Source organism: Nerophis ophidion, linkage group LG07 (assembly GCF_033978795.1).
Source record: "Nerophis ophidion isolate RoL-2023_Sa linkage group LG07, RoL_Noph_v1.0, whole genome shotgun sequence".
NCBI lineage: Eukaryota > Metazoa > Chordata > Actinopteri > Syngnathiformes > Syngnathidae > Nerophis > Nerophis ophidion.
The window spans coordinates 70,545,493-70,572,296 of NC_084617.1; the positions used below are offsets into that span (position 1 = coordinate 70,545,493).

Below are 26,804 nucleotides of genomic sequence, written 5' to 3' on the forward strand. Positions count from 1 at the left end.
GATGGTGGAGCACGAGCGAGAGCGAGACTGAGGAAAAGACAATTGGGCAATTTATTGCAAAATAGAACATTGTCGTAAAACTGGAGGAGCCTGGCATGTCGGTGATTGGTGATCCGACAATTAAAGATAGAATACTATTAGCCGCAACATGTGGTGACTTGTCCAGGGTGTACCCTGGCATAGCTCGGTTGGTAGAGCGGCCGTGCCAGCAACTTGAGGGTTGCAGGTTCGATTCCCGCTTCCGCCATCCTAGTCACTGCCGTTGTGTCCTTGGGCAAGACACTTTACCCACCTGCTCCCAGTGCCACACACACTGGTTTAAATGCCATCCATCATCTTCCGCTTATCCGAGGTCGGGTCGCGGGGGCAACAGCCTAAGCAGGGAAACCCAGACTTCCCTCTCCCCAGCCACTTCGTCCAGCTCTTCCCGGGGGATCCCGAGGCGTTCCCAGGCCAGCCGGGAGACATAGTCTTCCCAACGTGTCCTGGGTCTTCCCCGTGGCCTCCTACCGGTTGGACGTGCCCTAAACACCTCCCTAGGGAGGCGTTCGGGTGGCATCCTGACCAGATGCCCGAACCACCTCATCTGGCTCCTCTCGATGTGGAGGAGCAGCGGCTTTACTTTGAGTTCCTCCCGGATGGCAGAGCTTCTCACCCTATCTCTAAGGGAGAGCCCCGCCACACGGCGGAGGAAACTCATTTCGGCCGCTTGTACCCGTGATCTTATCCTTTCAGTCATGACCCAAAGCTCATGACCATAGGTGAGGATGGGAACGTAGATCGACCGGTAAATTGAGAGCTTTGCCTTCCGGCTCAGCTCCTTCTTCACCACAACGGATCGGTACAACGTCCGCATTACTGAAGACGCCGCACCGATCCGCCTGTCGATCTCACGATCCCCTCTTCCCTCACTCGTGAACAAGACTCCTAGGTACTTGAACTCCTCCACTTGGGGCAGGGTCTCCTCCCCAACCCGGAGATGGCACTCCACCCTTTTCCGGGCGAGAACCATGGACTCGGACTTGGAGGTGCTGATTCTCATTCCGGTCGCTTCACACTCGGCTGCGAACCGATCCAGCGAGAGCTGAAGATGGTTTAAATGTAACTTGGATATTGGGTTTCACTATGTAAAGCGCTTTGAGTCACTAGAGAAAAGCGCTATATAAATATAATTCACATTCACAACATGTACGTGTAAAATAAACCCGACAACATTATGATTTGTACATTTTCAGAATGTGCTTGTTCTATTTTTAAACGAAGAAAACAATCCGTATTTGTCTTTATTTTTAAGTTATCTCGCCGTGATTTTACCAGTCCGGCCCACTTGGGAGAGGATTTTTCTCCACGTGGCCCCCGAATCTAAAATGAGTTCGACACCCCTGATCTACCAAATAAAATAGCTTCGAGGTCGGTAAGCACAACCAAAAATGATTCCGTACATTAGGCGCACCGGGCTATTATGTTGAGTTTTGAGAAAATGAAAGGATCGTAAGTGCAAAGCTAGACCGTGGGGAGATAAAAACAAGGGGGAGGCGGGGCTTAAAATGCCCGTGGCGCTACATGTCGTTACTCGTACAAATCAGCGATTGGCCGGAGACAATCCTGTTGTTGTTATCTTGGCCGTTGTGACAAGTGACAGCGAGAAAAAGCAGCAGCAGGCGTCAACACTTGGCTAATGAGGGTAGGAGGGGATTCTGAGGAGTTAATCTCCCAATTCCATCTGATAAGTAGAACAACACAAAGGCAGCAGTCAGCAGGTCTTCTCTGACCGTGTGGAACAGCACATCTAAAATCAACTTTGTGACGATATGTTTGGAACCTTTGGATTCTCTCAAGACCGTCTATATAGCTCATCAGTTCTCTGCTTATTCACCCTGGGTTAGCGAAAGAGGATTATTTTGAAAGATGCGAGGCTCATGCCAGAAAACGATGGATGTGTGTTCTCTCCGTGAAGAAAGCGAGTATCAGACATTTAGTCCATCGGAGGAAGAGGTGGCTCCCAGGAGACCTCAGAGCACGGGGGCTTGTCTTTGGGACAGAGTCCGTAGTCTTCTGCTCAGACCTAAGGTAAAGGACAAGTTGCATTTTATTAAAATGTAGTTTTAGAGAGGGGGGCTTTGTACATTTTTATGAAGGCTGTAGGGCAGGGGTGGGCATTACGCCGATCTCGGAGGGTGTGTCAGTCGATCTCAAGCCAGACATCACAAAATAGACATAAAAATGAGCAATCATCAATCATACCAAGACTTGACTTTCGTCAGTTGTTTGACATTCTCGGCACCCGAGGATCTTGTGAGATGACGCTGGCTGCTGCGAGCTCGTATTTAAGAAAAAAAATCACTAACAGGGCGGACGCAGAGAAACACATTTTATTTCTAGAGACTCCGTACCTACTGTCGAAACTCTAAAGACCGACCGCACAGTTCCTGTCTTCACCATAAAAGACCTGTTTCATCCTGCCTGTGCTAACAAAATAAGAGTCTCAGAAAGCTAGCGTGCACAAGCTAGCAAGCTACGGAGTTTGATGCCAATGTATTTCTCCCCCGCCGCCCTCAGCGACCGCTTTCTCACTTGCTTGCCCACCCGCACACTCACTGACGTCACTCACCTGCTGCCGGACATTAAAGGGCCACACACATATGCTACTCTCATAACAAAGTGTTTAAAAACGAGTATGCAAGTTGGACAAATGAGATGCCAAATCCAATCACTTTCATGTGGTATTGGACAGAAAGGAGGACTTTTTTTTTCCCTCCATTTGAAAATGTGGACGTTATAAGCACCACTGTCTAATTCCAATCAATGCAAGTCATCAGAATCAGGTAATACACCAACTTATATTCTTGTCTTCATGAAAGAAAGGAATCTATGTGTGTTAAACATGCTTGTATTGTCATTAAACACCATTAACTTGTTAACAAAAATGTCTCTTTCATAGATAAATAAATATAAATTATAAATAGGAATGAGGTAGATCACCTCGACTTGGTCAATTGAAAAGTAGCTCGCCTGCAGAAAAAGTGTGAGCGCCCCTGCTGTAGGGCATTGTTGCTAATGTTTTTAGAGGACGTAGGAGTGTGAGAGAGATTTGAGATGACTTAAAGGCCTACTGAAATGAGATTTTCTTATTTAAACGGGGATAGCAGGTCCATTCTGTGTGTCATACTTGGTCATTTCGCCATATTGCCATATTTTTGCTGAAAGGATTTAGTAGAGAACATAGACGATAAAGTTCGCAACTTTTGAAAATAATAAAAAAAGCCTTGCCTGAACCGGAAGTAGCAGACGATGTGCGCGTGACATCACGGGTTGTGGAGCTCCTCACATCGTCACATTGTTTATAATGTGAGCCTCCAGCAGCAAGATCTATTCGGGCCGAGAAAGCGACAATTTCCCCATTAATTTGAACGAGGATGAAAGATTCGTGGATAAGGAAAGTTAGAGTGAAGCACAAAAAAAAAAAGGCGGCGGCAGTGGGACCGTTTCCGATGTAATTAGACACATTTACTAGGATAATTCTGCAAGATCCCTTATCTGCTTATTGTTTTAATAGTCTTTTAGTGAGATTGTAAAGTCATACCTCAAAGTCGGATGGCTGCGGTGAACGCCAGTGTCTCTGAGAAAAGCCAAGATCACAGCTGCCTTTTTGACAGCTACAGGAGGAGGTCCCATAATCCATGATGTCTCCGGTAAGAGCCGAGTTAATATCACAATTTCCCCCTCCAAAAACTTGCTGGTTGACGTAGAGAAACACGTTCGCTTGACCGCTCTGTGTTAAAGCTTCACAACAAAACAAAGAAACACCGGCTGTGTTTCGGTTGTTAAAGGCAGCTGCAATCCACCAACAGCATTCTTCTTTGACGTCTCCATTATTAATTGAACAAATTGCAAAAGAGTCAGCAACACAGACGTCCAAATTACTGTGTAATTATGCGACTAAAACAGACGACTTTTAGCCGTGTGTGGTGCTGGGCTAATATGTTCCGCTACAACCCGAGACGTCATCATACGCGTCATCATTTCGCGACGTTTTCAACAACAAACTCTGCGGGAAATTTTAAATTGTAATTTAGTAAACTAAAAAGACCGTATTGGCATGTGTTGCAATGTTAATATTTCATCATTGATATATAAACTATCAGACTGCGTGGTCGCTAGTAGTGGGTTTCAGTAGGCCTTTTAAGTAAGTGTAACCAAGGGTACCTTCATGGTATTTCAGACTAAATGTATACGTAAAAGGTACCCACTCCATCTGTCCTTGGCCTGGAAAATGTTAAAGACCCCTGGTTTAAACCAAGAGAACGACCTGTTGGTGTAGTGATGGGGTGTTGTTATGTTGATGTATTCAGTTTATGACAACATTATGTTGGCTTTTCCAAGCAGATGAATAGGAAATCACATTCACACTTAAAAAAAAATAATAACCCAATCATTACTGTGCCATTCTGTTTTCACAGTTGGATCCTCAGAACTTGCAAAACAAAGACTGGCAGAGAACTGTGATTGCTGTAAATGGGGTAAGTGGGGCAAGAAGTTAAGTTTGTCTCGTTCGCATCAACATACGTCTATGTCATCAAGTCCTGGTCCACCGTGTTCTACTTATTCCTAAAAAGGTTATTATTCTTAAAGGGGAACATTATCACAATTTCAAAAGGGTTAAAAACAGTAAAAATCAGTTCCCAGTGGCTTGTTTTATTTTTTGAAGTTTGTTTCAAAATTTTACACCTCCCGGAATATCCCTAAATAAAGCTTTAAAGTGCCTTATTTTCGCTATCTTCGAAACCACTATCCATTTCCCTGTGACGTCATACAGGGCTGCCAATGTAAACAAACAATGGCGGTTACCACAGCAAGATATAGCGACATTAGCCCGGATTCAGACTCGGATTTCAGCGGCTTAATCAACAGATTACGCATGTATTGAAACAGATGGTCGGAGTATGGAGGCAGATAGCGAAAACAAAATTGAAGAAGAAATTGGAGCTATTGAGCGAATAGCTATTGACGCTATTCGGCCATAGCGTGGGTGTACCTAATGAAGTGGCCCATAGCACGGCTGCCTTATTAGCATCGCCGGTAAAATGTGCGGACCAAACGATCAGGACTTTTGCATCTTGTGACACTGGAGCAACTTAAATACGTCGATTGGTAAGTGTTTGTTTCGCATTAAATGTGGGTATCTAGTTTCAAATGTACATACAGCTAGCGTAAATAGCATGTTGGCATCGATTAGCGTAGCATGTTAGCATCGATTAGCTGGCAGTCATGCCGTGACCAAATATGTCTGATTAGCACATAAGTCAACAACATCAACAAAACTCACCTTTGTGATTTTATTGACTTAATGGTTGCAAATGCATCTGCAGGTTATCCATACATCTCTGTGCCATGTCTGTCTTAGCATCGCCGCTCAAATGTGAAGACACTTTGGTACATTCAATGGGGGTCTGGCGGCAGATTGCTTGCCAGTGGTGCAACTTGAATCCCTCCCTGTTAGTGTTGTTACACTCTCCGACAACACACCATCGAGGCATGATGTCTCCAAGGTTCCAAAAAATAGTCGAAAAAACGGAAAATAACAGAGCTGAGACCCGGTGTTTGTGATGTTTTGAAAATGAATATGGCGGGTGTGTTACCTCGGTGACGTCACGTTCTGTCATCGCTACAAGACCGATAAACAGAAAGGCGTTTAATTTGCCGAAATTCAACCATTTAGAGTTCGGAAATCGGTTAAAAAAAAGACATGGTCTTTTTTCTGCAACATCAAGGTATATATTGATGCTTGCATAGGTTTGGTGATAATGTTCCCCTTTAAGCTGACGTCGGTATACTGCTCGATGTATATAGTTGATAACTTTTGTTGACTAAAAAGTATAAATATACAAAACTTCAATCTGTTTAGGTAGACATGTTTTCTGTAGTAGTATTGTTGACTTCTACATTATTACCAAACACCATGAAACAGCAACAGTACCGTAGTTATGCTGTCACTTCCTTTACAGAGTAAAGGAAGATCAAAAATAAAAGTAAGACACCATTAACCTTGATTTGACTAACAAAATGTGCCATTTTAATTAAAACATGTTTGCAAGCAGAAGAAAGATTTGAGCATGTGCAAAGGATTAGAACATTTATAAAAAAAACGACTCAAAACAAAATTGGAGGAAAACATTGTCAATGAGATGGTACAAAAATTCTTTATGCCACATGACTTTGTCCAAAGTCACATTTAAATGTGCAAGCAATGGTTAGTTTCTGTTTTGATTTTTGGTTATGGCGACAGTTGTTTATGTCAGTGTTTAAATATTTGTAAAATATAGAACATTTGAACCATATCGGGGACAATTTAATGTTCTTCCTGTCATATTTGCTAATGCTGATACAATGCGGGTCAGGATATGCTGATACACACACACACACACACACACACGCACGCACACATACTATATTATGTATGTATGTGTGTATATATATGTATATATATATATAGATATGTGTGTTTATATACATATGCACATATGTATACGTATATATATATATATATATATATATATATATATATATATATATGTGTGTATATGTGGGTATATATATATGTGTATATATTTATATATATGTATGTGTATATTTGTGTATATATTTATATACACATTTTCATGTAAATATGTGTTTGCGTATATATATATATATATATATATATACATATATATATAAATATATATATATGTATACATGTGTGTATATATATATATATATATACATATATATATATATATATATATAAAATATATATATATACATATATATATATATATGTGTATACATATGTATATATATTTGTGTATATATTTATATACACATTTTTATGTAAATGTGTGTGTGTGTATGTATATATATATGTGTGTATAATATATGTGTGTATATATATTAAAAAAAATAAAATCTATATATATATATGTATGTATATATGTACATATATATGTATGTATGTATGTATGTATATATGTATGTATATATATGTATGTATGTATGTATATATATATTTATATATGGATATGTATATATATGTATGTATATATATACATATATATATGTATACATATGTGTGTGTATATATATATAAAATATATATATATATATATATAATCAGGACAGCCCTTTTCTAAATAAAGGGGACTACAAAAAAATGTCACTATTGGGCTCATTTTAACAGAAAATCATACGATACATTAAACATACATTTCTTATTGCACTCAAAGAACTATTTTAGAAGATTGCATTTAAAATGAAAAGGCATTAAACACACAGGCTTTCTTTATGGCACTCAAAGAACGAGCTATGGGCCGCAAATGAAACCCCTTTTGGACTTTGTACATACTTTCTGAACAGCTGCTAAATGTTTTCTAGCTGCTTTGAGGACTTATTGAAGATGCATCCTGTAAGAGGCTTTTCCTTTTCTGTTATCCTCCATGTCAGGTTGAGGTAAAGCTGTCAATGAAGTTCACCAGCAGAGAGTTCAGTCTTAAGCGCATGCCTTCACGGAAACAGTCCGGCGTGTTTGGGGTGAAAATCCACGTTGTCACAAAGTAAGTTCATCATGGCACATCACAGTTAAGTTGACAAACATAACGTTGTCATGGTTACACGTCATTCATTTGTTACAGACTACATTCAATGAATCTGTGTTTAACTTGTACTGTATAAACTACATACACTGTAGACCAGGGGTCACCAACACGGTGCCCGCGGGCACCAGGTCGCCCGTAAGGACCAGATGAGTCGCCCGCTGGCCTGTTCTAAAAATAGCACAAATAGCAGCACTTACCAGTGAGCTGCCTCTATATTATTAAATTGTATTTATTTACTAGCAAGCTGGTCTCGCTTTGCTCGACATTTTTAATTCTAAGAGAGACAAAACTCAAATAGAATTTGAAAATCCAAGAAAATATTTTAAAGACTTGGTCATCACTTGTTTAGATAAATTCATTAATTTTTTTACATTGCCTCTTATAACTTTCAGAAAGACAATTTTAGAGAAAATGATTCTAGGATTTTTAAACACATATACCTTTTTACCTTTTTAAATTCCTTCCTCTTCTTTCCTGACAATTTAAATCAATGTTCAAGTATTTTTTTTATTTAATGTAAAGAATAATAAATACATTTTAATTTAATTCTTCATTTTAGCTTCTGTTTTTTTGACGAAGAATATTTGTGAAATATTTCTTCAAACTTATTGTGATTAAAATTCAGAAAAAATATTCTGGCAAATCTACAAAAATTTGTAGAATCAAATTTAAATCTTATTTCAAAGTGTTTTGAATTTCTTTTAACATTTTTGTTCTGGAAGATCTAGAAGAAATAATGATTTGTCTTTGTTAGAAATATAGCTTGGTCCAATTTGTTATATATTCTAACAAAGTGCAGATTGGATTTTAACCTATTTAAAACATGTCATCAAAATTCTAAAATTAATCTTAATCAGGAAAAATTACTAATGATGTTCCATAAATATTTTTTTTAATTTTTGTAAAAAGATTCGAATTAGCTAGTTTTTCTCTTCATATTTTTCGGTTGAATTTTGAATTTTAAAGAGTCGAAATTGAATATAAACTGTTGGAAAATTTAATTTTCATTTTTTTCGTGATTTGTCCTCTTTTAAACCGTTCAATTAAGTGTTTTTTTCATCATTTATTCTCTACAAAAAACCTTCCGTAAAAGGAAAAAAAATGTACGACGGAATGACAGACAGAAATACCCTTTTTAAAAAAAAAATATATATAGATTTATTTATTAAAGGTAAATTGAGCAAATTGGCTATTTCTGTCAATTTATTTAAGTGTGTATCAAACTGGTAGCCCTTCGCATTAATCAGTACCCAAGAAGTAGCTCTTGGTTTCAAAAAGGTTGGTGACCCCTGCTGTAGATGTAGAGTACAAGCTGTGCTCCTGCAATGCATCATGGGAAGTGGAGGATTTTTGCCATCTCTGTTTGATGCAATGTAATTGTACACCACTGCAAACAACCACAGTTCCATCCATCCATCCATTTCTACCGCTTATTCCCTTTTGGGGTCGCGGGGGGCGCTGGCGCCTATCTCAGCTACAATCGGGCGGAAGGCGGGGTACACCCTGGACAAGTCTCCACCTCATCGCAGGGCCAACACAGATAGACAGACAACATTCACACTCACTTTCTCACACTAGGGCCAATTTAGTGTTGCCAATCAACCTAACACTATTTGAAAAAAGGAAATATTTTCATGCATTGGAAGCGTTTTGGCTGCGGATCTTTGGTGTGTTGACGGATTTCCTGTAACTCTTGCTTTTTGGTGCTTCACCAGACGGGAGCGCTCCAAGGTTCCACTCATTGTGAGGCAGTGTGTTGAGGAGATTGAGCGGCGAGGGATGGAAGAAGTGGGAATCTACCGAGTGTCTGGCGTGGCAACAGATATCCAAGCTCTTAAGGCGGCCTTTGATTCCAGTGAGTTCTATTTAATTGCCTGTCGAAAAGATATTTGGGACACAGTTACTTTTCTAAGAAACAATAGTGGAGCACCAATAAATTAATAATAATAATAATAATACAGTAGTACCTCAACTTACAAGCTTAACTAATTCAGTTATGGAGTTCTTAACTCAAAACAATTGTATCTCAAATCAAGGTTGCCCTTTGAAATGAATTGAAATCAATTTAAAACAAATCAAAAGTTAACCCCGTTTCCATATGAGTTGGGAAATTGTGTTAGATGTAAATATAAACGGAATACAATGATTTGCAAATTATTTTCAACCCATATTCAATTGAATGCACTACAAAGACAAGATATTTGATGTTCAAACTCATAAATGATATTTTATTTTTGCAAATAATAATTAACTTAATTTGAAGCCTGCAACACGTACCAAAGTAGTTGGGAAAGGGCATGTTCACCACTGTGTTACATCACCTTTTTTTTTAACAACACTCAATAAACGTTTGGGAACTGAGGAAACTAATTGTTGAAGCTTTGAAAGTGGAATTCTTTCCCATTCTTGTTTTATGTAGAGCTTCAGTCGTTCAACACTGTCGTATTTTACGCTTAATAATGCACCACACATTTTCGATGGGAGACAGGTCTGGACTGCAGGCGGGCCAGGAAAGTACCCGCACTCTTTTTTTACGAAGCCACGCTGTTGTAACACGTGCTGAATGTGGCTTGGCATTGTCTTGCTGAAATAAGCAGGGGTGTCCATGAAAAAGACGGCACTTAGATTGCAGCATATGTTGTTCCAAAACCTGTATGTACCTTCCAGCATTAATGGTGCCTTCACAGATGTGTAAGTTACCCATGCCTTGGGCACTAATGCACCCCCATACCATCACAGATGCTGGCTTTTGAACTTTGCGTCGATAACAGTCTGGATGGTTCGCTTCCCCTTTGGTTCGGATGACACGATGTCGAATATTTCCAAAAACAATTTGAAATGTGGACTCGTCTGACCACAGAACACTTTTCCACTTTGCATCAGTCCATCTTAGATGATCTCGGGCCCAGAGAAGCCGGCGACGTTTCTGGATGTTGTTGATAAATGACTTTCGCTTTGCATAGTAGAGCTTTAACTTGCACTTACAGATGTGGTGACAAACTGTATTTAGTGATAGTGGTTTTCTGAAGTGTTCCTGAGCCCATGTGGTGATATCCTTTAGAGATTGATGTCGGCTTTTGATACAGTGCCGTCTGAGGGATTGAAGGTCACGGTCATTCAATGTTGGTTTCTGGCCATGCTGCTTACATGGAGTGATTTCTCCAGATTTTTTAACCTTTTGATGATATTATGGAGCGTAGATGTTGAAATCCCTAAATTTCTTGCAATTGCACTTTGAGAAAAGTTGTTCTTAAACTGTTTGACTATTTGCTCACGCAGTTGTGGACAAAGGGGTGTACCTCGCCCCATCCTTTCTTGTGAAAGACCGAGCATTTTTTGGGAAGCTGTTTTTATACCCAATCATGGCACCCACCTGTTCCCAATTAGCCTGCACACCTGTGGGATGTTCCAAATAAGTGTTTGATGAGCATTCCTCAACTTTATCAGTATTTATTGCAACCTTTCCCAACTTCTTTGTCACGTGTTGCTGGCATCAAATTCTTAAGTTAATGATTATTTGCACACAAAATTTTTTTTATCACTTTGAACATCAAATATGTTGTCTTTGTAGCATATTCAACTGAATCTGGGTTGAAAATGATTTGCAAATCATTGTATTCTGTTTATATTTACATCTAACACAATTTCTCAACTCATATGGAAACAGGGTTTGTAACATGCCTTTTATGAAGAAAACACTACTTTTAGAATAGAATGTACTACTTTCAACTACAGTTGTTTTAATGAAGTAATGTAATAATAATAATTTACCTTACAGAGTGAACTTATCTGTATCCCTGTCCAGCTGCTTCTCCATCAAACACACCATCTGCAGCTTGGCCATATTTTCATTGTTAAATGTCCGCCGTTTCGATATAATTTGAAGGTTCTTGTCCGGCGGTATCGACGACTCCCCCCTGCTTCAGAATGGTGCAGACTTGCACTGACTGCCAGGCTTAAACTGCTCTGCCAAGTCTGCGACATGTCATGTTTTTGATGATTTCTTTCTTTAATTCAATGAATATCACCCACTTCTTCTTCCTAGCTTTTATTACAAAACCCTCCTAAGTTGGAGCACTCTTAAGTTGAGATACCACAGTGTTGATTGAATTGATTTTTGAGGCACACTTATATACGACTTTTAATGTCATTTTGATAGTAGGCTAATATAGACACATCATGTGTTGCCTTCATTATAACACTTATATAAGACTTTTGAAGTAATTTTGATGGTAGGCTAATATAGACACTTACATCATGTGTTGCCTTCATTATAACACTTATATAAGACATTTAAAGTCATTTTGATAGTAGGCTAATATAGACACTTACATTATGTGTTGTACTAATTATAACACTTAAATAAGACTTTTACAGTCATTTTGATAGTAGGCTAATATAGACACTTACATCATGTGTTGCCTTCATTATAACACTTATATAAGACTTTTGAAGTCATTTTGATGGTAGGCTAATATAGACACTTACATCATGTGTTGCCTTCATTATAACACTTGTATAAGGCTTTAGTCATTTTGATAGTAGGCTAATATAGACACTTACATTATGTGTTGTACTCATTATAACACTTAAATAAGACTTTTACAGTCATTTTGATAGTAGGCTAATATAGACACTTACATCATGTGTTGCCTTCATTATAACACTTATATAAGACTTTTAAAGTCATTTTGATAGTAGGCTAATATAGCTAATATAGACACATCACGTGTTGTCTTCATTGTAACACTTATATAAGACTTTAGTCATTTTGATAGTAGGCCAATATAGCTAATATAGACACTGACATCATGTGTTGCCTTCATTATAACACTTATATAAGACTTTTGAAGTCATTTTGATGGTAGGCTAATATAGACACTTACATCATGTGTTGCCTTCATTATAACACTTGTATAAGGCTTTAGTCATTTTGATAGTAGGCTAATATAGCTACTATAGACACTTACATCATGTGTTGCCTTCATTATAACACTTATATAAGACTTTTAAAGTCATTTTGATAGTAGGCTAATATAGCTAATATAGACACATCACGTGTTGTCTTCATTGTAACACTTATATAAGACTTTAGTCATTTTGATAGTAGGCCAATATAGCTAATATAGACACTGACATCATGTGTTGTCTTCATTATAACACTTATATAAGACTTTTGAAGTAATTTTGATGGTAGGCTAATATAGACACTTACATCATGTGTTGTCTTCATTATAACACTTGTATAAGGCTTTTAAAGTCATTTTGATAGTAGGCTAATATAGCTAATATAGACACTTACATCACGTGTTGTCTTCATTGTAACACTTATATAAGACTTTAGTCATTTTGATAGTAGGCCAATTTAGCTAATATAGACACTTACATCATGCGTTGCCTTCATTATAACACTTATATAAGACTTTTGAAGTAATTTTGATGGTAGGCTAATATAGCTAAAATAGACACATCATGTGTTGCCTTCATTATGACACTTATATAAGCCTTTTAAAAGTCATTTTGATAGTAGGCTAATATAGACACTTACATCATGTGTTGCCTTCATTATAACACTTATATAAGACTTTTAAAGTCATTTTGATAGTAGGCTAATATAGCTAATATAGACACATCACGTGTTGTCTTCATTGTAACACTTATATAAGACTTTAGTCATTTTGATAGTAGGCCAATTTAGCTAATATAGACACTTACATCATGCGTTGCCTTCATTATAACACTTATATAAGACTTTTGAAGTAATTTTGATGGTAGGCTAATATAGACACTTACATCATGTGTTGTCTTCATTATAACACTTGTATAAGGCTTTTAAAGTCATTTTGATAGTAGGCTAATATAGCTAATATAGACACTTACATCACGTGTTGTCTTCATTATAACACTTATATAAGACTTTAGTCATTTTGATAGTAGGCCAATTTAGCTAATATAGACACTTACATCATGCGTTGCCTTCATTATAACACTTATATAAGACTTTTGAAGTAATTTTGATGGTAGGCTAATATAGCTAAAATAGACACATCATGTGTTGCCTTCATTATGACACTTATATAAGCCTTTTAAAAGTCATTTTGATAGTAGGCTAATATAGACACATCACGTGTTGTCTTCATTATAACACTTGTATAAGACTTTAGTCATTTTGATAGTAAGCTAATATAGCTAATATAGACACTTACATCACGTGTTGTCTTCATTATAACACTTATATAAGACTTTAGTCATTTTGATAGTAAGCTAATATAGCTAATATAGACACTTACATCAGGTGTTGCCTTCATTATAACACTTATATAAGACTTTTAAAGTCATTTTGATAGTAGGCTAATATAGCTAATATAGACACTTACATCATGCGTTGCCTTCATTATAACACTTATATAAGACTTTTAAAGTCATTTTGATAGTAGGCTAATATAGCTAATACAGGCACTTACATCATGTGTTGTCTTCATTATAGCACTTATATAAGGCTTTTGAAATCATTTGGATAGTAGGCTAATATAGCTAATATAGACACTTACATCATGTGTTGCCTTCATTATAACACTTATATAAGACGTTTAAAGTCATTTTGATAATAGGCTAATATAGCTAATATAGACACTTACATCACGTGTTGTCTTCATTATAACACTTATATAAGACTTTTAAAGTCATGTTGATAGTAGGCTAATATAGACACTTACATCATGTGTTGCCTTCATTATAACACTTATATAAGGCTTTTAAAGTCATTTTGATAGTAGGCTAATATAGCTAATACAGGCACTTACATCATGTGTTGTCTTCATTACAACACTTATATAAGACTTTTAAAGTCATTTTGATAGTAGGCTAATATAGCTAATATAGACACTTACATCATGTGTTGCCTTCATTATAACACTTATATAAGCCGTTTAAAGTCATTTTGATAATAGGCTAATATAGCTAATATAGACACTTACATCACGTGTTGTCTTCATTATAACACTTATATAAGACTTTAGTAATTTTGATAGTAGGCCAATATAGCCAATATAGGCACTTACATCCTGTGTTGTCTTCATTATAACACTTACATAAGACTTTTAAAGTCATGTTGATAGTAGGCTAATATAGACACTTACATCATGTGTTGCCTTCATTATAACACTTATATAAGGCTTTAGTCATTCTGATAGTAGGCTAATATAGACACTTACATCATGCGTTGCCCTCATTATAACCCTTATATAAGACTTTTTATGTCATTTAGATAGTAGGCTAATATAGACACTTACATCATGTGTTGCCTTCATTATAACACTTATACAAGACTTTTAAAGTCATTTTGATAGTAGGCTAATATAGCTAATATAGACACTTACATCATGTGTTGCCTTCATTATAACACTTATATAAGACTTTTAAAGTCATTTTGATAGTAGGCTAATATAGACACTTACATCATGTGTTGTCTTCATTATAACACTTATATAAGACTTTTAAAGTCATTTTGATAGTAGGCTAAGATAGCTAATATAGACACTTACATCAGGTGTTGTCTTCATTATAACACTTATATAAGACTTTTAAAGTCATTTTGATAGTAGGCTAATATAGCTTATATAGACACTTACATCATGTGTTGTCTTCATTATAACACTTATACAAGACTTTTAAAGTCATTTTGATAGTAGGCTAATATAGTTAATATAGACACATCATGTGTTGCCTTCATTAGAACACTTATGTAAGACTTTTAAAGTAATTTTGATAGTAGGCTAATATAGACACTTACATCATGTGTTGCCTTCATTATAACACTTATATAAGACTTTTCATGTCATTTTGATAGTAGGCTAATATAGACACTTACATCATCATCAATCAATCAATGTTTATTTATATAGCCCCAAATCACAAATGTCTCAAAGGACTGCACAAATCATTACGACTACAACATCCTCGGAAGAACCCACAAAAGGGCAAGGAAAACTCACACCCAGTGGGCAGGGAGAATTCACATTCAGTGGGACGCCAGCGACAATGCTGACTATGAGAAACCTTGGAGAGGACCTCAGATGTGGGCAACCCCCCCCCTCATGTGTTGCCCTCATTATAACCCTTATATAAGACTTTTCATGTCATTTTGATAGTAGGCTAATATAGACACTTACATCATGTGTTGCCTTCATTATAACACTTAAATAAGGCTTTAGTCATTCTGATATTAGTCTAATATAGACATTTACATCATGCGTTGCCCTCATTATAACGCTTATATAAGACTTTTTATGTCATTTAGATAGTAGGCTAACATAGACACTTACATCATGTGTTGTCTTCATTATAACACTTATATAAGACTTTTAAAGTCATTTTGATAGTAGGCTAATATAGTTAATATAGACACATCATGTGTTGCCTTCATTAGAACACTTATGTAAGACTTTTAAAGTCATTTTGATAGTAGGCTAATATAGCTAATATAGACACTTACATCATGTGTTGCCTTCATTATAACCCTTATATAAGACTTTTCATGTCATTTTGATAGTAGGCTAATATAGACACTTACATCATGTGTTGTCTTCATTATAACACTTATACAAGACTTTTAAAGTCATTTTGATAGTAGGCTAATATAGACACTTACATCATGTGTTGTCTTCATTATAACACTTATACAAGACTTTTAAAGTCATTTTGATAGTAGGCTAATATAGACACTTACATCATGCATTGCCTTCATTATACACTTGTATAAGACTTTTAAAGTAATTTTGATAGTAGGCTAATATAGCTAATATAGACACTTACATCATGTGTTGTCTTCATTATAACACTTATATAAGACATTTAAAGTAATTTTGATAGTAGGCTAATATAGCTAATATAGATACTTACATCATGTGTTGCCTTTATTATAACACTTATATAAGACTTTTAAAGTCATTTTGATAGTAGGCTAATATAGTTAATATAGACACATCATGTGTTGCCTTCATTAGAACACTTATATAAGACTTTTCATGTCATTTTGATAGTAGGCTAATATAGACACTTACATCATGTGTTGCCTTCATTATAACACTTAAATAAGGCTTTAGTCATTCTGATATTAGTCTAATATAGACATTTACATCATGCGTTGCCCTCATTATAACCCTTATATAAGACTTTTTATGTCATTTAGATAGTAGGCTAACATAGACACTTACATCATGTGTTGTCTTCATTATAACACTTATATAAGACTTTTAAAGTCATTTTGATTGTAGGCTAATATAGCTAATATAGACACTTCCATCACGTGTTGCCTTCATTATAACACTTATATAAGACTTTTAAAGTCACTTAGCTAATATAGACACTTACATCATGTGTTGCCTTCATTATAACACTTATATAAGACTTAAACATTTTTGCGGCTCCAGCCAGAATTTTTTTTTCTTCGTATTTTTGGTCCAACATGGCTCTCTCAACATTTTGGGTTGCCGACCTTTGCCCGAGTAGAAAGTCCACGCACCTTAGTCCCAGCATCACTACATTGTCCCCTGGTTGGTGTCACTTTATTACTAACATTCTATTATCCACACAGTGTTTTTCTCTCCTTTTTTTTTTGTTCGTATCTCAAAGTGTTTTTCCACGCAGTTGAACACATGTATCGGTCTTCTTCCTAACCAGACAACAAGGATGTGTCTGTGATGATGCGAGACATGGACGTCAACGCCATCGCCGGCACGCTGAAGTTGTATTTCCGCGAGCTGCCGGAGCCTCTTTTCACTGACGAGATGTACCCCAACTTTTCTGGAGGCGTCGGTTAGTAACTTCTAAATGTCAACAAGTCGTCACCAGTCCCCTTCATCCCTATGCTTACACCAGGGGTGTCCAAAGTGTGGCCTGGGGGCCATTTGCAGCCCGCAGCTAATCGTTTACCGGCCCGCCACACGTTCTGAAAAAATTGCAAAATTGATAGTATTGCAAAAATTTAAAAAAATTTAAAAAAAAAGTGGAATGAGGTGAAATCTAATGAGAAAAAGTGCCAATTTTGACACAAAGCTGCCATGCAGGCAGTTTTTTTGTTCCTTTTGTCTTTATTTTCTTTTTTTTCCATTGCTCACAGAAAAAAAAGACAAAAAAAAATCTATGCTATAATGAATTATTACTTAAAAATTATCACTTTAAAATGTTTTATGTGGAAAAAATATTGCATATGTTGTGCGGTTGCCATATAAAAACATCAAAGTTTTGACTAAAGAGCATAAAACAAACAAAATAATAGTTCAAACTTAAAATTTACAGATGTATCGGAAGTTAATCTTGAAATTTAATTGTTAAAAGTAGAAAAAAATAATAAACATGTGTCACTTTATGAGTGGGGAACCTTTCGGATCTCTAATATATTTAGTAGGATTTTATTTAACTTTTCACTGTGATTACTCAAAAATATTAAATAATTAAAATCAATGGTGTCCTGCATTATTGATCTTTGAGGGCTTTAATTGTTAAATAAAGGAACTCTCCTCAAAGAATCAATAAAATACTATCTATCTATCCATCTATCTTTCTATCTATCTATCTAAATACTGCATATTTCAGTTTTACTATAAAAACCAAAGTTGTCTTTGACGGAAAAGGCATAAAACCTTATTTATTTTACTTTATATCAACCTCAAGTTGATATAGAGATTTACTGTAAGCATTAAATTAAAAACAATAATAATAATTTGACTTATTTTTAACTTTATAGTGACTAAGATCCTCTATGCTCCCCAGGAGCCCATCCATCCATCCATCCATCCATCAATCATCTTCCGCTTATCCGAGGTTGGGTCACGGGGGCAGCAGCCTAAGCAGGGAAGCCCAGACTTCCCTCTCCCCAGCCACTTTGTCCAGCTCTTCCTGGGGGATCCCGAGGCGTTCCCAGGCCAGTCGGGAGACATAGTCTTCCCAACGTGTCCTGGGACTTCCCGGTGGTCTCCTACCGGTTGGACGTGCCCTAAACACCTCCCTAGGGAGGCGTTCGGGTGGCATCCTGACCAGATGCCCGAACCACCTCATCTGGCTCCTCTCGATGTGAAGAAGCAGCGGCTTTACTTTGAGCTCCTCCCTGATGGCAGAGCTTCTCACCCTATCTCTAAGGGAGAGCCCCGCCACACGGCGGAGGAAACTCATTTCGGCCGCTTGTACCCGTGATCTTATCCTTTCGGTCATGACCCAAAGCTCATGACCATAGGTGAGGATGGGAACGTAGATCGACCGGTAAATTTAGAGCTTTGCCTTCCGGCTCAGCTCCTTCTTCACGCCAACGGATCGGTACAACGTCCGCATTACTGAAGACGCCGCACCGATCCGCCTGTCGATCTCACGATCCACTCTTCCTCCACTCGTGAACAAGACTCCTAAGTACTTGAACTCCTCCACTTGGGGCAGGGTCTCCTCCCCAACCCGGAGATGGCATTCCACCCTTTTCCGGGCGAGAACCATGGACTCGGACTCGGAGGTGCTGATTCTCATTCCGGTCGCTTCACACTCGGCTGCGAACCGATCCAGTGAGAGCTGAATATCCCGGTCAGATGAAGCCATCAGGACTACATCATCTGCAAAAAGCAGAGACCTAATCCCGCGGTCACCAAACCGGAACCCCTCAACGCCTTGACTGCGCCTAGAAATTCTGTCCATAAAAGTTATGAACAGAATCGGTGACAAAGGGCAGCATTGGCGGACTCCAACCCTCACTGGAAACGTGTCCGACCAGGAGCCATAAGGATTAAAAAAAAAATCCATATATTTTGTTATGGTTTGAAAATGAAAAATATCAAAATGTCCCCCGCATTCTTACATTTTTCTGTGTGCGGCCCTCTGTGGAAAAAGTTTGGACACCCCTGGCTTACACTGTGCATTGATTTTTTTGATTGATTGAGACTTTTATTAGTAGATTGCACAGTACAGTACATATTCTGTACAATTGAGCACTAAATGGTAACACCCCAATAAGTTTTTCAACTTGTTTAAGTCGGGGTCCACGTTCATCAATTCATGGTCTGTTTTACTTGTACAATCACGTATTTTTTCTTTTAAAGTTTGACTGACATGTCCCCCCCCCCGGTACATGTGACTGATGGCTAAAATGTTCCTCCAGCTCTGTGTGACACTGTGGCCAAGGAGAGCTGCATGCTCAACCTGCTGCTGTCTCTACCAGAACCCAACCTGCTCACCTTCCTTTTCCTGCTGGACCACCTGAAAAGGTAAGATGCGCCTGACATTGACATACCGCCAATCGTGTGATTATCATTTTATCACCAACAGCAGGTCCAGAAAGTATTTACAGCGCTTCACTTTTAACACAAAATGGAACAAACCTCAAAATTCTACACCATAATAACATTTTTTTTGTTATGTCCGCACCCTGCTTAAAAAGAGCTGAATCAATCAATGACTGTATTTCCTTGAATTGCCGCCGGGCCGCTAATTAATTTAAAACCTCTTCTCACTCCGGCACTTACCAAAGGCATGCAGTAAAAATTTGAGTGTGATGTAAGGATACCATCATGAAAAGCACATATAATAAAAAAAAACGTTATCATGGTCTTACCTTTACTTATAAATGAATAAGTGAATGTCCAGTCCATAGTGGATGTAACATAATAGTCTGAGAGTCCAGTCCATAGTGGATCTAATATAATAGTGTGAGAGTCCAGTCCATAGTGGATCTAACATAATAGTGAGAGTCCAGTCCATAGTGGATCTAACATAATAGTCTGAGAGTCCAGTCCATAGTGGATCTAACATAATAGTGTGAGAGTCCAGTGCATAGTGGATCTAACATAATAGTGAGAGTCCAGTCCATAGTGGATTTAACATAATAGTGTGAGAGTCCAGTCCATAGAGGATCTAACATGATAGTGAGAGTCCAGTGCATAGTGGATCTAACATAATAGGGAGAGTCCAGTCCATAGTGGATTTAACATAATAGTGTGAGAGTCCAGTCCATAGAGGATCTAACATGATAGTGAGAGTCCAGTCCATAGTGGATCTAACATAATAGCGAGAGTCCAGTCCATAGTGGATCTAACATAATAGTGAGAGTCCAGTCCATAGTGGATCTAACATAATAGTGAGAGTCCAGTCCATACTTGTATAACATCATAGTGAGAGTAGTCCAGTCCATAGTGGATCTAACATAATAGTGAGAATCCAGTCCATAGTGGATCTAACATAATAGTGTGAGAGTCCAGTGCATAGTGGATCTAACATAATAGGGAGAGTCCAGTCCATAGTGGATTTAACATAATAGTGTGAGAGTCCAGTCCATAGAGGATCTAACATGATAGTGAGAGTCCAGTCCATAGTGGATCTAACATAATAGCGAGAGTCCAGTCCATAGTGGATCTAACATAATAGTGAGAGTCCAGTCCATAGTGGATCCAACATAATAGTGAGAGTCCAGTCCATACTGGATATAACATCATAGTGTGAGAGTCCAGTCCATAGTGGATCTAACATAATAGTGAGAATCCAGTCCATAGTGGATCTAACATAATAGTGAGAATCCAGTCCATAGTGGATCTAACATAATAGTGAGAGAGTCCAGTCCATAGTGGATCTAACATAATAGTGAGAGAGTCCAGTCCATAGTGGATCTAACATAATAGTGAGAGAGTCCAGTCCATAGTGGATCCAACATAATAGTGAGAGTCCAGTCCATAGTGGATCTAACATAATAGTGAGAGAGTCCAGTCCATAGTGGATCTAACATAATAGTGAGAGTCCAGTCCATAGTGGATCTAACATAATAGTGAGAGTCCAGTCCATAGTGGATCTAACATAATAGTGAGAGTCCAGTCCATAGTGGATCTAACATAATATTGTGAGAGTCCAGTCCATAGTGGATCTAACATAATATTGTGAAAGTCCAGTCCATAGTGGATCTAACATAACAGTGAGAGAGTCCAGTCCATAGTGGATCTAACATAACAGTGAGAGAGTCCAGTCCATAGTGGGTCTAACATAATATTGTGAGAGTCCAGTCCATAGTGGATCTAACATAATATTGTGAAAGTCCAGTCCATAGTGGATCTAACATAATAGTGAGAGAGTCCAGTCCATAGTGGATCTAACATAATAGTGAGAGAGTCCAGTCCATAGTGGATCTAACATAATAGTGAGAGAGTCCAGTCCATAGTGGATCCAACATAATAGTGAGAGTCCAGTCCATAGTGGATCTAACATAATAGTGAGAGAGTCCAGTCCATAGTGGATCTAACATAATAGTGAGAGTCCAGTCCATAGTGGATCTAACATAATAGTGAGAGTCCAGTCCATAGTGGATCTAACATAATAGTGAGAGAGTCCAGTCCATAGTGGATCTAACATAATAGTGAGAGAGTCCAGTCCATAGTGGATCTAACATAATAGTGAGAGAGTCCAGTCCATAGTGGATCCAACATAATAGTGAGAGTCCAGTCCATAGTGGATCTAACATAATAGTGAGAGAGTCCAGTCCATAGTGGATCTAACATAATAGTGAGAGTCCAGTCCATAGTGGATCTAACATAATAGTGAGAGTCCAGTCCATAGTGGATCTAACATAATAGTGAGAGTCTAGTCCATACCAACCCTTTAACATAATGCATGTTCCCCCTGTAACAGAGTGTCTGAAAAGGAGTGTGTCAACAAGATGTCTCTACACAACCTGGCCACGGTCTTTGGTCCCACTCTGCTGCGGCCTTCAGAGAAAGACAGCAAGGTCAGCATGAACATCTCCCAGCCCATCTCCATGAACGACAGCTGGTCCCTGGAGGTCATGGCTCAGGTACCTCATCTCGCCCTCGACCCGCCGGCGGACGCGTCCTCACTTCTTTCTCTTGTTGCAGGTGCAAGTTCTCCTCTATTTTCTGCAGCTAGAGAACATTCCCACACCCGACAGCAAACGACAAAGCCTCCTCTTCTCCACGGAAGTATAGCGGCGTGGGGAGGAAAAGACTTCCTTGAATACGCTGCAGAGTTCTGCCACCAGGCGGCGCCATCACCCTGTGAGTCATAAACAGAAGCTACTTTTCTGAGCTGTGAGAGTTGACCTTGCTGCAAATGTTTTCAAAGTCATGGCGCACATTATGTCCATATGCACAAGAGTCAATTGGTAACATTCCTGTAAGGAAGCAAGAGAGATGACAGCAGAAATGTTAAATACAGTAACACTTTTGTATGGGGAACACATATTCACCATTAATTAACGTGCAAAATAGTAACATAATGGCTCCTAATTAGTCATTATTAAGTACTTAATAATGCCTTATTTTGCATGGCCTAATTATACAAGCAGTAAGCTTTTAATCAATCAATCAATCAATCAATGTTTATTTATATAGCCCCAAATCACAAATGTCTCAAAGGACTACAACATCCTCGGAAGAACCCACAAAAGGGCAAGGAAAACTCACACCCAGTGGGCAGGGAGAATTCACATCCAGTGGGACGCCAGTGACAATCAATCAATCAATCAATGTTTACTTATATAGCCCTAAATCACTAGTGTCTCAAAGGGCTGCACAAACCACCACGACATCCTCGGTAGGCCCACATAAGGGCAAGGAAAACTCACACCCAGTGGGACATCGGTGACAATAATGACCCAGTGGGACGTCGGTGACAATGATGACTATGAGAACCTTGGAGAGGAGGAAAGCAATGGATGTCGAGCGGGTCTAACATGATACTGTGAAAGTTCAATCCATAATGGATCCAACACAGTCGCGAGAGTCCAGTCCAAAGCGGATTCAACACAGCAGCGAGAGTCCCGTTCACAGCGGAGCCAGCAGGAAACCATCCCAAGCGGAGGCGGATCAGCAGCGCTGACTATGCTGACTATGAGAAACCTTGGAGAGGACCTCAGATGTGGGCACCCCCCCCCTCCCCCCTTTAGGGGACCGAAAGCAATGGATGTCGAGCGGGTCCAACATGATACTGTGAAAGTTCAATCCATAGTGGCTCCAACACAGCCGCGAGAGTTCAGTTCAAAGCGGATCCAAGACAGCACCGAGAGTCCCGTCCACAGGAAACCATCTCAAGCGGAGGCGGATCAGCAGCGTAGAGATGTCCCCAACCGATACAGGCGAGCGCTCCATCCTGGGTCTCGACTCTGGATAGCCAGTACTTCATCCATGGTCATCGGACCGGACCCCCCGGGGACATAGGAGAAAGAAAAGAAGCGGCAGATCAACTGGTCTAAAAAGGAGGTCTATTTAAAGGCTAGAGTATACAAATGAGTTTTAAGGTGAGACTTAAATGCTTCTACTGAGGTAGCATCTCGAACTGTTACCGGGAGGGCATTCCAGAGTACTGGAACCCGAACGGAAAACGCTCTATAGCCCGCAGACTTTAACTAAGAGTCTTCCCTCAATTACCTCAGAATTATTGCTTATTAGTAGGGATGCACCGAAATGAGAATTTGTGGCCGAAGCCGAAACCAAATAAAATTTGAGCGCTTGGCCGAATACCGAATAATAAATGCAGTTTTTCACAACTTTTCTATATTGCATAAATAGCCTTGAATACATTTTCAGACATGTTTTTCAAATAAAGTAAATTTTTATTGAATATTGACATTTTTGTAATATTCCAGTAGCTTTTGCGTGTTCCAAAAAAAAAAAAAAATAGTTTTTCATTTATATTAGGCCTTCAAACAAAACATGCATTCCAAAAAAAAAAAAAGTGCATTAAAGTGGATAAACCCACAACAAATGAATTATTGTCCTTTTGGCAAAAGTCTGCTTAGCCACAGTAGATATGCTAATAATGTAAACAGAAGTCTCAAGTAAATCTCAATTAAGTGTGTGCTTGTAACCTCATACACTTATACAGGTACACAACAGGCTAATAATGTAAACAGAGGCCCCACTAAATCTCAATAAGTGTGTGCTTGTAACCTCATACACTTATACAGGTACACAACATATCCCAGGCCAGAACAGATTTGTCAATAACAGTACTTCAGCTTCAGAATAAAAAGAAAGGAAACTAACTATGTATAAAACAATTTAAATTTAACACTGCACGTTGGTCGATTGCGTCTTTGCGGTCACACGCCACTATTCGGCCTTGCTTTTAACTCATTCCACCGAAGTCCGAATGTGGCTTTTTTTTGCCATATTCGGCCGAATATATTCGGTTACCGATTAATCGGTGCATCCCTACTTATTAGTAACCCTAACACTAACCCAGGACTGAATTATTTTACTCGGGGGGGGGGCAGATTTAGATAAAAAAGTAACACTAACACAAAACCTCACAATAATGATTGAAAGCTAAAAACGTTATGACGTACTGCCTTAAAAAAACGGAATGCAATTTGAGTTTTTTTTTACTGAATGAGACACCCAGATTGTACGTGAAAATAAAGAATGTGGGATTCACAATATTAACTACGAATGATAAAACACTGAATATTGACAACATATTTTACAATCAACCGAAACACAACCAAAATGCAACAAACAGTGAAAAAACCTCCACCTACAATCTGAGATATCTCATAGTGACTATGGTAAGTAATTAGATGACCATAGTAACTAATTACATGACCATAGTAACTAATTAGATGACCATAGTAACTCATTAGATGACCATAGTAACTAATTAGATGACCATAGTAACTCATTAGATGACCATAGTAACTAATTATATGACCATAGTAACTAATTAGATGAGCATAGTAACTAATTAGATGACCATAGTAACTAATTAGATGACCATAGTAACTAATTACATGACCATAGTAACTAATTAGATGACCATAGTAACTAATTACATGACCATAGTAACTAATTACATGACCATAGTAACTAATTAGATGACCATAGTAACTAATTAGATGACCATAGTAACTAATTACATGACCATAGTAACTAATTAGATGACCATAGTAACTAATTAGATGACCATAGTAACTAATTACATGACCATAGTAACTAATTAGATGACCATAGTAACTAATTAGATGACCATAGTAACTAATTACATGACCATAGTAACTAATTACATGACCATAGTAACTAATTACATGACCATAGTAACTAATTATATGACCATAGTAACTAATTACATGACCATAGTAACTAATTAGATGACCATAGTAACTAATTACATGACCATAGTAACTAATTACATGACCATAGTAACTAATTAGATGACCATAGTAACTAATTATATGACCATAGTAACTAATTAGATGACCATAGTAACTAATTACATGACCACAGTAACTAATTAGATGACCATAGTACCTAATTAGATGACCATAGTAACTAATTTGATGACCATAGTAACTAATTAGATGACAATAGTAACTAATTAGATGACCATAGTAACTAATTATATGACCATAGTAACTAATTAGATGACCATAGTAACTAATTACATGACCATAGTAACTAATTAGATGACCATAGTAACTAATTACATGACCATAGTAACTAATTACATGACCATAGTAACTAATTATATGACCATAGTAACTAATTAGATGACCATAGTAACTAATTAGATGACCATAGTAACTAATTAGATGACCATAGTAACTAATTACATGACCATAGTAACTAATTACATGACCATAGTAACTAATTAGATGACCATAGTAACTAATTAGATGACCATAGTAACTAATTAGATGACCATAGTAACTAATTACATGACCATAGTAACTAATTACATGACCATAGTAACTAATTAGATGACCATAGTAACTAATTTGATGACCACTATAGTAATTATTATATGATGCAGATTCCTAGAATTGAAAGACTTAGTATAGTTGAAGACTTCCGGTCATTAGAAAACAAGACTGCACATCATAACGGCAGCTACACTTTCCATCTTAAAGATCTAAAACCGGGGTGTCCAAAGTGCGGCCCTCGGGTCATTTTTTAACGGCCCCACGGCACATTTTAAGAATACAATTGAAAACAATTTTAATCATAAAAGGTGGTATAAAAGAGCAAACAGGTGAAATGTAACAAGAAATTGTTGCAATGCTTACTCTTATAACACAAAGCTGCCATGCAGGCTGTTTCTTTCTTTAAAAAATAATAATGAATCAAAATCAATGTCATTTTGAATTATTGACCTATTCAAGGCTTCGATTACGTCACATTAAATATTCCACTTTAAGGTATT

General features: G+C 37.8%; 1 protein-coding gene and 1 long non-coding RNA gene across 7 annotated transcripts in view; one reads left to right on the forward strand and one right to left on the reverse strand.

The window, feature by feature from the left end:
- Positions 1–26,804, forward strand: part of si:dkey-91m11.5 (PH_BCR_vertebrate and RhoGAP_Bcr domain-containing protein) — a 171,888-nt gene that overhangs the window by 140,423 nt on the left and 4,661 nt on the right. For 2 of the 4 annotated variants that reach the window (XM_061907021.1, XM_061907022.1), the window contains 7 exons: positions 4,461–4,520; positions 7,480–7,589; positions 9,347–9,486; positions 17,313–17,447; positions 19,771–19,876; positions 22,281–22,443; positions 22,505–24,452. In XM_061907021.1, the coding sequence (XP_061763005.1) occupies positions 4,461–4,520; positions 7,480–7,589; positions 9,347–9,486; positions 17,313–17,447; positions 19,771–19,876; positions 22,281–22,443; positions 22,505–22,594 (804 nt within the window). In that variant the 3' untranslated portion in view covers positions 22,595–24,452. Of the gene's footprint in view, positions 1–1,719; positions 2,071–4,460; positions 4,521–7,479; positions 7,590–9,346; positions 9,487–17,312; positions 17,448–19,770; positions 19,877–22,280; positions 22,444–22,504; positions 24,457–26,804 lie in introns of those variants that run through there. The other 2 variants (XM_061907023.1, XR_009807589.1) reach the window with 2 other exon arrangements.
- The window catches only part of LOC133556778 (uncharacterized), a 48,936-nt gene continuing 43,793 nt past the window's right edge, over positions 21,662–26,804 (reverse strand). For all 3 annotated transcript variants that reach the window (XR_009807595.1, XR_009807596.1, XR_009807597.1), the window contains one exon: positions 21,662–22,661. This is a non-coding gene — a long non-coding RNA (uncharacterized LOC133556778). The remainder of the gene's footprint in view (positions 22,662–26,804) is intronic.